The sequence below is a fragment of the Aulonocara sp. 'chitande type north' Nkhata Bay genome, linkage group LG3, assembly GCF_057382095.1.
Source record: "Aulonocara sp. 'chitande type north' Nkhata Bay isolate Kocher_YH1m ecotype deep benthic linkage group LG3, A_spYH_male_GT1.1, whole genome shotgun sequence".
NCBI classification, from domain to species: Eukaryota; Metazoa; Chordata; class Actinopteri; order Cichliformes; family Cichlidae; genus Aulonocara; species Aulonocara sp. 'chitande type north' Nkhata Bay.
The window spans coordinates 23,946,738-23,959,139 of NC_141346.1; the positions used below are offsets into that span (position 1 = coordinate 23,946,738).

Here is a 12,402-nt window from a genome sequence, read left to right on the forward strand (position 1 = left end):
ATGAAAATGAAGCTATTCAGTGTGTCTACACTTCTTTGTGTAATGACTGCTCTGACCACTGCTGCTGGTGAGTACTGCAGGACAAGTTGCAATATGCAAGTGTGTGCAAGTATTTCAATAATCAGTCAACAATTGCTGTTTTAATTTGTTCAGCTCTGCCAGATAAAGAGGTCAGCAGTGGTGCAAAGGGATTCATCCCAAGAGGTTAGTGGACATTTTCCTGACTAAAAGTAATCACATCTCTAAAGAAAAGAAAAGCACCTTTCTCATGGAAGATGTGCACCTCAGTTTATAGTACAAAGGACACACTATAAGAAGAGAAAAGAATACATTTTATTTCTAAAAAATAGCTGAATATAAAAGAGCGTGTAGCACTAGAGAATATGGGAAAGTTAGATAGAGAGAGAGTGAGAGAAAATGAAACGCAGAGCAGTTTCTGCATTTCACAAGCACAGTCAAAGTTTTGTGTTTTTTTTTTTATTTAATTCACATTTTCTTGATACTGTACTTAGTTTTGTTTAACCTCACATTTTAACTCTGTTTGAATTTACCTTCTTCCTTGATTGTGTTTGTCAACTTTGCAAATCCTTTTTAAAGGTACTGTATAAATAATCTATCATTTTAATACCTAGAAAGGCATTATTAATAATCACTAGTGGTGTGCGGATCGATACTGAATTATCGATTCTTCCGATACAAGTCGTTTATGTTCTAGAATTGATTCTCATATTAAAATATCGATATTTTAGCACTTTGCGATAAATTTGTAGTTTATCATTAACAGGAACAGAGTGGAAAGAAACCATATCATTCGGATTGTCTAAATTGGAAGGAACTACTTCCTCTTACGCCTTTCATAGTCAAATGCAAAATACAACTGTATAAATGTGTCGCAGCACCTCGTGCGCACTCACAACAATGGCTGAGCGTAAATGGAGTCATGTGTGGATGTATTTTACCTCCACAAACAGCCAAGACGTGGTTTGCAATATATGTGGCGAGACAGTGAGATGTTGTGGCAGCACCACCAACCTCGTATAGGACATCAGTTATCTGATGTCCTATAATCATTATGAAGCTCTATTATTATATTATTATTACAATTACATAATACAATTATATATTGTATTATGAAATACAATGAAACATTACGTTTTTGTACAGAGTACCAGTATCGGATCAGTATCATTGATACCACCCTGAATTTTACTCGGTATCAGATCGGAAAGGGACTCAGTGGTATCGCACATCACTAATAATCACTATAAAGTTTACAGAGGCATGCATAGAATTACACTTATATAAATGTAAAGGAGTCAAAATATTCTGTTCATTGTCGATCATTTAACTAATGTTTATTTTTTAAGATATTTCTTGTATGATCGTTTTCATTTATAGTAGATGTCAGGATTAAGATATTACAAAATAAGATATCAACTGGAGACACAACATGTACAACTTTTTACTGACCCCCAGCAAAGCGTGACCTAATCAAGACATCCGGTGGTTGCCCTCATGGCTGGACTGAGTTTAGAGATCGCTGCTTTGTTTACGTTCCAACATCCATGACTTGGCCTAGAGCTGAGGTGGGTTAACTTATTTGTATTGTCTTCAACACTTGATTAAAATACATAAAATACATACATGAATAAAACTCCACTCTCCATTGAAGAGAAATGGACGCAAACCTCGTATCTGTGCACAGCAGCAGCGAATACCATATGATTCAGAAGATGACTGCTCCTCATGGCTACCAAACAACCTGGGTTGGAGGAACCAATGCACCAGGGGTACTTTTTTTAATTTTTTTTTACACAGTATTTCTCTTTTTGTATTAATGATAGAAGATGTTACATTTTGTCAAAAAAATATGTGAATAGAGGATCTAGGGTGGAGATGGGTTACACTGATACAGGGACTGTGACAACGCTTGACCATTTGAACTAATGCTGTGTTTAATTTCAGGAGCATATTTGGTTTTGGAGTGATGGGAGGCCTTTCCAGTACACAAACTGGTGCCCAGGAGAGCCCATTAGTGGTTCCCGTCCATTTTGCCTACAGATTAATTATAGTGGTAATTCAGAACATGGTTGCTTAATTTGTGAATAATTTAAGTGCTTTAAATAAAATACTACATAAATCAAAACTTACAATCTTGCTTTGGATTGCATCTTTAACACTTTGTGTGACATTTTACTGATTTCTGCTTTTGAACCTCACAGATGGCAAATGCTGGGATGATGTGTGGTGTGATAATCTCCGTCCTTCTGTCTGTGCCAAGAAGAGATCAGGACTCCTGGACTGACACACATGAAATCTGAATCAAAACAGCAGACTGAAATACAATGTTTCTGTTTTGCTCCTATATCTTTATGTGCAGCATTCTATTTTCCTCTCTGTTTAACACTTAAACAACAAAATCACAAGTCAACAGAAGTGTGATTGTGTCATCAGTAGACTGATTTTACCATGTTTCTTTGTATTGTCTTCCAAGAAAACTATTCTGTTTTAATTCTTTGTTTTTAAGTTTCCTTCTTGCTACATTAAAGCTTTTGGGCAAGCATCTACCTGTGTCTGTTGTGTAGCTACATATAAATTCAATAGTCATAACATGCATTAATTTGGGGTACTTATTGAGTGGGTAATATTTACCTGCACTTACTGTTTTTTATTGTCTAGCTCAGTAATGCTGATTTGGAAATTATATGTCTTTGTTAGTCTTTCTGTAACAGTTAAACTTGGTATGATAAAAAAAAAGAAATGTGGTACTTAAGTTGCAATACATTTGCTAGAAACAATTTTGAAAATAGTAAGTTATAACAAAATCTGTATTTTCATGTAGTTACTGTCACGGCTAGTGAAGTGAGCTGTGTGGAGGAAATATATGGGGACCCAAGAGCAGGCTGAGATGTGAAGAAGGTTTATTGCAAAATAAAGCACAAGGTGAAAATGGCAAAATGGAACTAAAGATAATCTATACTGGGGAAAACTAAACAGTAGTGATGGCCCGCTTGAAGCTGACGCTCCGGTGCGGGTGTCAAAAAAATCAACACACTTCTTCAGAAGCACTGTGTCGAAGCTTGATTCGTCTGGCCAGAGTCATGCGATCAGTGACGTCCGAAGCTTCATTTAGAGTCTAACTGCTGATTCAATGGTTTATAAGGAAATGAATCATTCACGGGATTTGTGGTGTTTTGATGGTGACAGATAGCGAACCACTGATCATTCCACTGAGAGATTTGGAGCCAGCGAGGAATAGAAGAGGTTCTGTTGTGTGGGAGAATTTTGAGTTGATTTTGGTCGATCGGGTGGGTTTTACAACTTTGTGTTCTGGCTGTTTGCTTTTGTTTGCCTTTTTCAAAAAAGAAAGTGTAATAAAGCATCAAAAATTCAAAGGTCATAAATAATGATTCTTAAATGTAGGCTACCAGCATGCTGTCTTGCACAATGAAGGTAAAGGTGCAATAACAGTTTTGGTTTTAACGAGCATTTTAGAAGTTATGGTTGGTATGTCTGCATCTAACATGCAACCCATACCTCAAAATGCAGTCATGAATAGCCTGTGTGTAAAACCACAGTGACTAACATCTGATAAAGAGGAAATGCTATTATATTCAAGTCATCTTTGTACTGGACATAAACATAAACCTGATGTGAACTTTTAAAGAGACAGCAACGAAACATGCAAATAAGAGGAATTTGACAGTCCTTTGACCAACATTTTCAATATACTGAACTTTGCAATATTTATGAATCCCTTTTCTTTTAGGGAATAATTACGCATACACACTAGCGATTGTTCCCTAGGATGATTACATCCCCTTGGGCAGGGATAGCTCAGTAGGTAGAGTGGTGGCCCCATGACCGGAAGGTCGGGGGTTCGACTCCACTGAACGGCTACTCTGAGGTACCCCTCAGCAAGGTACCGTCTCTACACACTGCTCCCCGGGCGCTGCATTGGTGGCTGCCCACTGCTTCACTGGGTGAATGGGTTAAATGCAGAGGAACTATTTCCGTATGGGGACTAACATGCACACTTTACTTTGTATCTGACTTGTCTGTGTATGCAGTGACTGATTAACCAAAATGTGCGCACAGAACATTAGATGTGTCCATAGTTGCATGTGAATAAACCACAAAAAGACATTAGTGTTCTTTTTTCTTTTTTTTTTTTTTTGTCCCGTTTGGATCTATAGCCATCAGAATTGTTGTCTTAAGGCCAAGAAAGATGCCAAGCGGATTTATTTTACCAAGTGGATCATCATGGCCTTGCCATATTGGTCCATTTGATTGACCTTTATTATAATTATGAATTTATTTTATTTTCAGTTGTTACAAACGGGACAGACATGACTGTGGGATAGGACAGGGAGAAAGAATGAAAGAGAGGGGAGAAGAGACGGTGAGAAGGGGGGGAAGAGAGTAAAAGAAACAAACAAACAAAAAAAACAAAACACCTGGATCACCTGTATGGAGAAAAAAAAAACAGAAGAGAAAGCAAACAACAAAGAGCAACATAATAAGAAAAAAAAAAGCACCATCACAATAAACTAGCTAGCAGTAGATATCAGTAGATATTAAATAATAAACGATATTGTGCAGCACGCAAGATAGACAGCGCACAATGTGCTTTGAGGCAGCAGCCAAGAAAGCTGTAGTCCGCGTCTGTGAATACCCATGTGTACACCTGTGTGGATCAGCATGCTTGCATTCCAAAGGTTTCTCCATGTAACAATCTGCTAGGGAGTGTCTGCTTTACATGAAGCTCTGTGAAACCTGAGCGATACCGTCATCAGTTTACCACAAAATAAATTCTTAAAGAAATCCTAAAAATAGTTCTGCAAATTTGATCCTTTTGCTGCTTAAGGTGGTTTAAGTCAGTTAGGGACATTTCGTTTCATCTTCAGATATGAAAAAGCAAAGGGGTGGGGGGGGGAGTGCTCACAGGGGATACTCAGAGTGCTAACAGGGTTTTGTCATAATGTCTCACTAACAGAAGAGTGGTGGAATACAGCTAAGATAAATTAGATCATAGTACATAAACCCCAGCACTGCAATTATTATATTTCTGCAGTGCAGACTATTCCGCAATACATGACTGTGCAGTCTATAAGCTCACCACTTCCTGTAACCAGCTGGGCCTATCAACGGTGGTCAGGATGTGATGGCAGCTTAGCCCAGGAAGATGATCAAACAGACTCTCTCAGAGAGGTCAAAGCTGTATCCAGTTAGACCCATGGGAGGGCAGGCAGAGGGGATTATCTGAGGACACATTGATCAACCCTTCTAATGTATGACTATTCTTAGAGAATGTGCCATGAGTAATGTTTAAACACAGGCTTCCTGTCCTGTTTGCACGTAAATAAATCAACTGGTAAATGAATAAACTGGTAAATGAATAAACTGGCTTAAAAAAGAGAAAAAGAAAGAAAAAAGCTGTATTAACCCTTTAAGACCTACCATAGAACCAAGTCCGCCAGAGCTTATATTATATTTTTACATGCTGTGGAGCCATTTTTGGGAGCTTTTCAAGTTGCTATACGTCAATACAACCATTATAGCCCAAATTTTAATAATATGCATGCATTAAGTGCATAGTAATTACATAAATTGCAAAAAAGTGCAATAAACTACAAAGAAATTGAAAATCATTTTTGTTTTTTAACATATATTTCTAGTTAGAGAAATTTAAGAGGCTTATCCCTCAAAACTGTAAATACAAAAAAGTTGCACAAAATAGTTTCCTACCACAGGAAATTTATTTTAAGTGTCTTCATAGTTTTATTTATGAAATACACCAATTTCTATACACTGCAGGAAAAACGAAAATAAATATTATAATGCAAATTTGCAAAAAAGCAGCATATGCATCAAAATAAACTATTTCCAGCAGTGCAATTTGAGTCCTAAGCATCCCAGAAACGACAAAGAAAGTCATAAAGTCAAACATAACTTTTAAAAACACCAGTATAGGCTCATGAGGCCTTGATGGTAAAAAACTACATTTCCGCGAAAATGACGTCACTTCCGGTTTCGGGCAGGTCATGGCGGAGATGCGATAGTTCACGCTGATGGACGTGAACTATGAAAATTATTGCGCTAGCTTACGTGGTTGCAGTGCTACCGGGATTTAAAAATAGTTACGCAAAACAGAGCGTGCCCACTCTGACCGGTTTTAAAGGGTTAAAGCCGGTCGGTGCTTGTTAGCAACAGTATCTCTTTCAAACTGTGCTTTTAGCATCTCCCATGCTTCTTTGGGGGTCTTACAGTTTGTTATCAAGTATTGGGGTGTACTTACATTCAGTACCAGCACTGAAAAAGCCTTTTCTTTCTTCCGTTCAAATTCAGCTCGTGCTTGGGCATTAGCATCCACAGCTAACTGCTCCGTCTCCCCTATCATACCCCACAGTCCTTTTGCCTTCAACAGGTGCTCCAGTTGAAATTTCCACGTTGCCCAATTCTCCAGTCCGCTCAGCTTGTCAATAAACAGTCTATCTTCCATTGTGAATCCCACAATTCTGTTTATGACTCCCAAAAGAAAACATGTTAGCAGCTTCCCTTGGCGACCTCTGGGCCCATAACCTGATGTTTTTAACGAACACCTTTTATGGCATGTAATGCACAAAGACACCAACAGAGGGCAGTAATATCCCTTCAACATACATTGTAAAATTACTATTACAACAGTTACTAAATGATATAACAATATTATACAGCTGTTATAAGTTATGTGTGTGATATTTATATTTGTGCTTTGTCTTTATTGTCTTTCCTCAGGAGAACAATCTCAAATAGATAAAGACCTGGTTAGCATGGTGATTGAGGACTCACGACGCTGATGAGCCTCAACTGTCGCTCCAACAACAGTATGCGACACAGGAGCATGCAAAACAGTTTTAAGGCAGCCACCTAAGAACTTCTGGTGGCAGTTTGTTTGTTAATTAGTTAGTTTGTTTGCTTGCTTGCTTGCTTGTTTTAATCAATTTTAAATCATGCCTTTTATTTGTTTTTGTTTCTAATGTCTCTGTAAAGCACTTTGAATCACCTTGTTGTTGAATTGTGCTATACAAATAAACTTGCCTTGCCTTGCCTCCCAGCCATTTAGCATTGTGGAGGACAAAAGATTTAAAAGATTTGTTAAATCATTAAATCCCAGTTATGTTCTCCCCACTAAAAAGGTCATAAAAGCAGTGAAAATTTAGTTTTTACAGAATAAAATGTGGACAGGACTGAGGCTCAAAGCCTCAGTGTGTAGCTGTCCATACCTCAACGTTACAAAAGCACAACCACTGTCCACACCCCAACCACACCTCACCTCACAGTAAATGATTGTTTCCATTTTAAGCATTTCCAAATAATCATTTTACATACTGCCAGTATAAATATACACAGTATACTGCCATCAATACAATATACATGTTTTACACACTCCTTTTGTTGTTGACATTTACAGAGTGTGTGCAAAAGGCCACACTCTTCAAATTCATGCCAACTAATATTTTTACGTCCAGTAGGTGTCCTACTAGAGCAAATGAAGCTTCAAGAAGCTTTGCACTGGGGTGAACCAATTGGATGAAAAGCTTCAGTGCTTCATGAAGCTTCATCTGCCCATCACTACTAAACAGCAAACCTGAACACAAAGGAAGGTGGGCGATGGCACATGAAGGCTGACAGCAGGGAGAACACACAGTTGATACACAGACAGACCAGCAATCAGCACAAAAGTAGACACGACTTAAATACATGCAGAAGAACACAGGGAGATTACACACAGGTGGGGAACACAGCGGGACCTGATAAGCCTGACAAGACGGGGGGAAGCAAAACTGAATACAATGAAATAAGACATGGACCTTCAAAGTAAAATAGGAAACAAGAAACAATTCAGACACAGACTTGACACTGAACTAAACCTACACTAAACACGAGGGCACAAGACACAAAACCTAAAAACAAAACCCTAAACCACAACAAACTGAAACATAGAATTATAATATTCAGATAACTAAAGAATCAGAACATAAACCATAATACAGATACAAAAATACAAGAAACTGAAAATGCTGGGTCAAAATGACCTAGAACCATGACAGTTACATTAAAAAATGTTATGTCAGTGGAATTCCTTTAGTATTGCTCAGTCAGAAAAATCAAGTTATCTTAATATCATGTACTCATAATGAACAACTTGCCCTAACTTAGTCTGAACCAAATCTGATGAGACAAGACAGCGAGGGCTTAAAACTGAATACACTCACACATGACTGTTAAAGTAAAACAGGAAATTCAAGACAGACATGGAAACGCAGACATGACACTGAGACATGACTGACTGGAAAAAACACACAGAACACGGGAAAGGCAAGGTAAGAAGAACCAAGGGCTCTCCAGAGCCGCCAGCGGAAGCAGTGAAGCTGCAGGCGATGGCTGGACCGGCTCTCCACAGCCTCCAACAACATTCCCATGAGGACTATGATATTTGCCACAGTGTGGCTTGCGAGTTGTTCACATCCAAGTATCAGAGTGGATATTTCTTGTGAGGGGGAATGTGGGCAGGATTTTTCAGCAAGGACATTGACAGCTAAAGCCAAATAAGGGAGCCTTCTATCTAAATCATTACTCGCACTGTGTACTTTGCAATCTGTATGCTCTCTAAAAAAAATGTCCTCTGGGAAAAGCTTTACTGTCAGCGAGGTTTTGGCACAACTCTTTGACAGTCAAAGTGACACAGAGGAGAATGTGTCAGAGACAGAGGATTGTGTTGAGAAGGACCCTGATTTTGATTCATTCTCATGTGATAAGAATGACAGTGGTGGCCCTGCTGTTGCCTCTCAAGCACCAGCAGACACAATTCCTTTCAGAATGGAAAGATATCACGGTCCCTTGCGCAACTCCAACAACAGGGTAGACTTAGTGCTGCTAATATTGTCAAAATGGTTCCTGGCCCCACCAGATACAGTCAAGCCAATATTTATGTACTAAAACCAACTATGGTCAGCTGACAGCTTATCATTTCTTTAATTTTTCCACTCATGAACTTTCTTTTAGCATTCTGCAGTGTCGAGGGACCCTGAGCTAGTGCATGAGGGTGAGAAATACTTTAAAGTTTTTTTTAAAGTTTTCAATTGTGTAACAAAAGATATGCAAATGCCAATTTAATAATTTTTTAGGTATTATTAAATAGCACAAGCTACAATAGTAGGAATATACTTGTTTGTTATTGAGCAGAACAATGTCCAGGATGTTTACTGATATACTTTTTTGCATTTGAAAATCACAGTTGGACTGAGTTTAACTGCATTACAAGAAGTGCTGTTAATTTTTCTGAGCTATACTTATAGTGTTTATAGTGTTCAAGTGTTCTACTACAAATCTCAAGTTCAAGGATGATAAAACATAAGCAAAATTGAAACTAGTAAGCTACCACAAAATATATTTTTTTAAATTTGAAATCTTTTTCAGTGGTTAAACACTTAGTATTGCTCACTCGGGAAAAAAAAAGTCATCTCTGGTCCTTTGTACTCACAATGATTAAGTTGTCCTAACTTAGTCATCTTAAGTAAGTGTTAGTTTTTTTTCTAGGCAACACGTTTGCATATGTTTGGGTTTTTTTTGAGCTCAGAGAACTAGTTAGATTTTACAGTGCAGATGTATGTGAAATTTAAGAGTACACTCATGAGTATTAAGCATTTAAATGCACAGACCAGTTTGATTCAATGCTTAAGATTTTAATGATGAAGAAGATGAGAAACAACAATTCATTCTGGGAAACAAAGTTTTGCTAAAAGCATTCTTTCATGTACACATGCAATTTGCTCCTGATAAAAGAGATCCTCCAGTTTATGTCACGTGTCGCTTCATTCCTTATGCAGCATTACAGTAAAAGAAAAGAAGTAAATCAAATCAGAACCAGATTCTTATTGTGATATATTAGAGTATTTGCTTTGTCGTCAGGTGGGCCACACCTTCATCACAGCCCAGGAATCATCAGATGGCCTTGACACAAATAAATGGGAATTGGCTGTCACATGTCCCATCATTCCAACACTTGCTTCCTGTAAGTAGATAAAATCAGAATGAACTGAAATCATAATCACAAGGAGAAATGATTAATAATCTTAATATTTTGTTCTGTATAACAGTAGCACCACATGTGTTTACTGCTGCATCAAAACACTATGTAAATATTCAATATGATAAAAAAATTGAACTGCTGTCTTTGTTAAAAATAAATGACACTACTTGTTTTACATTTCTGTCACACATTACTGTTTGTCACATTAAATGCATAAAAATTATTTGGGGAATTGTGGGTATTGTTTCTTTTTTTCTTTAACATTTACAGTGCTCATACATCGTACTTTTAGGGATTTCACAGAAGGTTTACCTGAAAAATTCACCAGCAAGCAATGCTCGTTTCCCCTATGGTTGTTAGGTTCTCCCCGACACCACTGCGTAAATGTGAAAGAGGTTCCATCGATCCAAAACCAGTAACCCTCCTAGAAAACAGAAAAAACAGACCAGAATACACTTAAAATTAAGCTACAGTTCCAAGTTCTAAATGTGCAGTTATAGACAATACTATCAAGAATGAATTTAAAAGTCTTGAAAAATCAGATCCCATCTGATCTTAAAGACCTCCTTATCTACTGCAGATGTGTGCTAATCCCTGAGCCTGGTTCTGCCTCAGGTTTCTTTCTGTTAAAAAATGTTTTTCTTCCCCTCTGTCACCAAGTGCTTGCTAATGGGGAAGGGTCATCTGAATAATGATAAGTGAAATTATACCTGTTGACCATCTGAGCCACCAATCCATGTTAGTCCACTTTCATGAGTGGCACTAGATATGACGCGTCGAATGAACTGATACTCGTCGTAGCTGTGTACAGATGCCAGGTTTGCATTCATGTTTAGGCAGATTCTCTACAATGGAAATCAACAGAGTTCATAGAAATGACAACGTAAACAGAAAGATTTAAGATTTCACAAAGAATAAATGATAAATTTAGACCACTGCCTTTACCTGCGCCTGAGCCCAAGTCATTTGATTGTGATTGTAGAGAAAGCATCGATTCCCATACTGAGTCCAGCCACCTGGACAAGATGCTGCTCTCTTCTCAACATGATGTCGTCCTGAAGGCAATCAAAGATTATTGAGTTACTTTACTGTATAAGAAAAAAAATGTTAAAATATAAATTCATGAAAAATATGTTTAAGTGTTAAAGATTAACTTTTTTTTTTTTTAGCTATAAATGTACTTGTCCATCATACATGAAAAACAATTTATAAAAACTGGCAGAGGAAAGCTGATGTACTCTTTCTTCTGTTCAGAATGATAAAAATGTGATTAGTTTGGGTGACCTGCTGGAATTAATGCCTCTGTCCCATTACTGGCCACTTTACCCCGACGTGCTAAACAAATTACATCAGCAAATGTTGATTTTGGTCATTCATTTTCAGTTTAATATATTCATGCATAAGATGTATAGATGATGCACAGCATACTGGAATACTCACTAGCAGCAGTGCCCAGAGCCACCATTGCGCACAGAAGTGTAGACACAGTCAGCAGCTTCATGGTGATGTTAGTATCTCTACACAAATCAGAAAATTTAAAGTGGCTGGTAGTTTATTAAAGAAAAGATAGACAGTAATTTGACAGTTTCCAGCAAGCCTTTGATATAATACCTTATCTTCCTTCTTATCAGCATCAGCTTGTAACTTCAGCCTTCAAGTGTGGAGGTGCTGATCAAACCTGACACCAGCACTTATATACTGTTTCTGGATCTTAACTCAAAACCAGGAACAAACACACTAAAAATACACTGTTATTTATTTTAGCTCCATGCTTTCTTGTATTTCACTTTATAACAACCTTTCTACCTCCACCCAGATAAAATTCCACTGCTGTTTAATTATGCACATTGACTCAACAAAGAGATACATCACCTGATCTTTGAGTCAGAGTTTTTTTTTTTTGTTTTTTTTTTTGCATGGTGAATGTATTTGTCCTTTACTCATCATTATCCACACATACTGTTGGCAAAACATGCCAACAGTATGTTTCTTTTTTCTTCTGCCAATTGGAAAATGAGACAGAAAAGGACAGTTAGGAATGACTTCCATGTAAAATAAAAGTCATTAGATTGTCTATTAGTACACCAATGAACAATGATTTTCATCTAGGAAGGAGAAGTGTATAAAAGAGTGACAGACTTCCCCAATTCAGGTTTCTGCATAGACTCTGAATGCTGTTAGTCCTCTTGCAAGATAAAATGAAGCTTTACGTCTCTGCTGAGTCTATGTTTGTCATTTGATATTTCTCCTACAGTACCTTGGGAACTCTAGGTGTTCTGAATACTCTGACAGCTCTGGATGCATAGTCAGGGGTTGAACTCAGCTGC

At 37.6% G+C, this 12,402-nt stretch overlaps 2 protein-coding genes across 2 annotated transcripts; one reads left to right on the forward strand and one right to left on the reverse strand.

Annotated features, from left to right (window-relative positions):
- Positions 1-2,536, forward strand: LOC147334679 (ladderlectin-like). The gene is made up of 6 exons (XM_086287392.1): positions 1-67; positions 154-204; positions 1,477-1,590; positions 1,675-1,790; positions 1,966-2,074; positions 2,223-2,536. The coding sequence occupies exons 1-6, from the start codon at positions 1-3 to the stop codon at positions 2,303-2,305; spliced, it is 540 nt and encodes a 179-aa protein (XP_086143518.1). The 3' UTR covers positions 2,306-2,536.
- Positions 2,537-9,713: 7,177 nt separating this feature from the next.
- LOC147334680 (galactose-specific lectin nattectin-like) lies at positions 9,714-11,769 on the reverse strand. The gene is made up of 6 exons (XM_086287393.1): positions 11,687-11,769; positions 11,516-11,592; positions 11,021-11,130; positions 10,786-10,920; positions 10,388-10,499; positions 9,714-10,055 (listed from the first exon to the last, which is right to left on the reverse strand). Exons 1-6 carry the CDS (start codon positions 11,707-11,709, stop codon positions 9,988-9,990), a joined length of 525 nt encoding a protein of 174 aa, XP_086143519.1. The 5' UTR covers positions 11,710-11,769; the 3' UTR covers positions 9,714-9,987.
- Between the last annotated feature and the right edge of the window lie 633 nt (positions 11,770-12,402).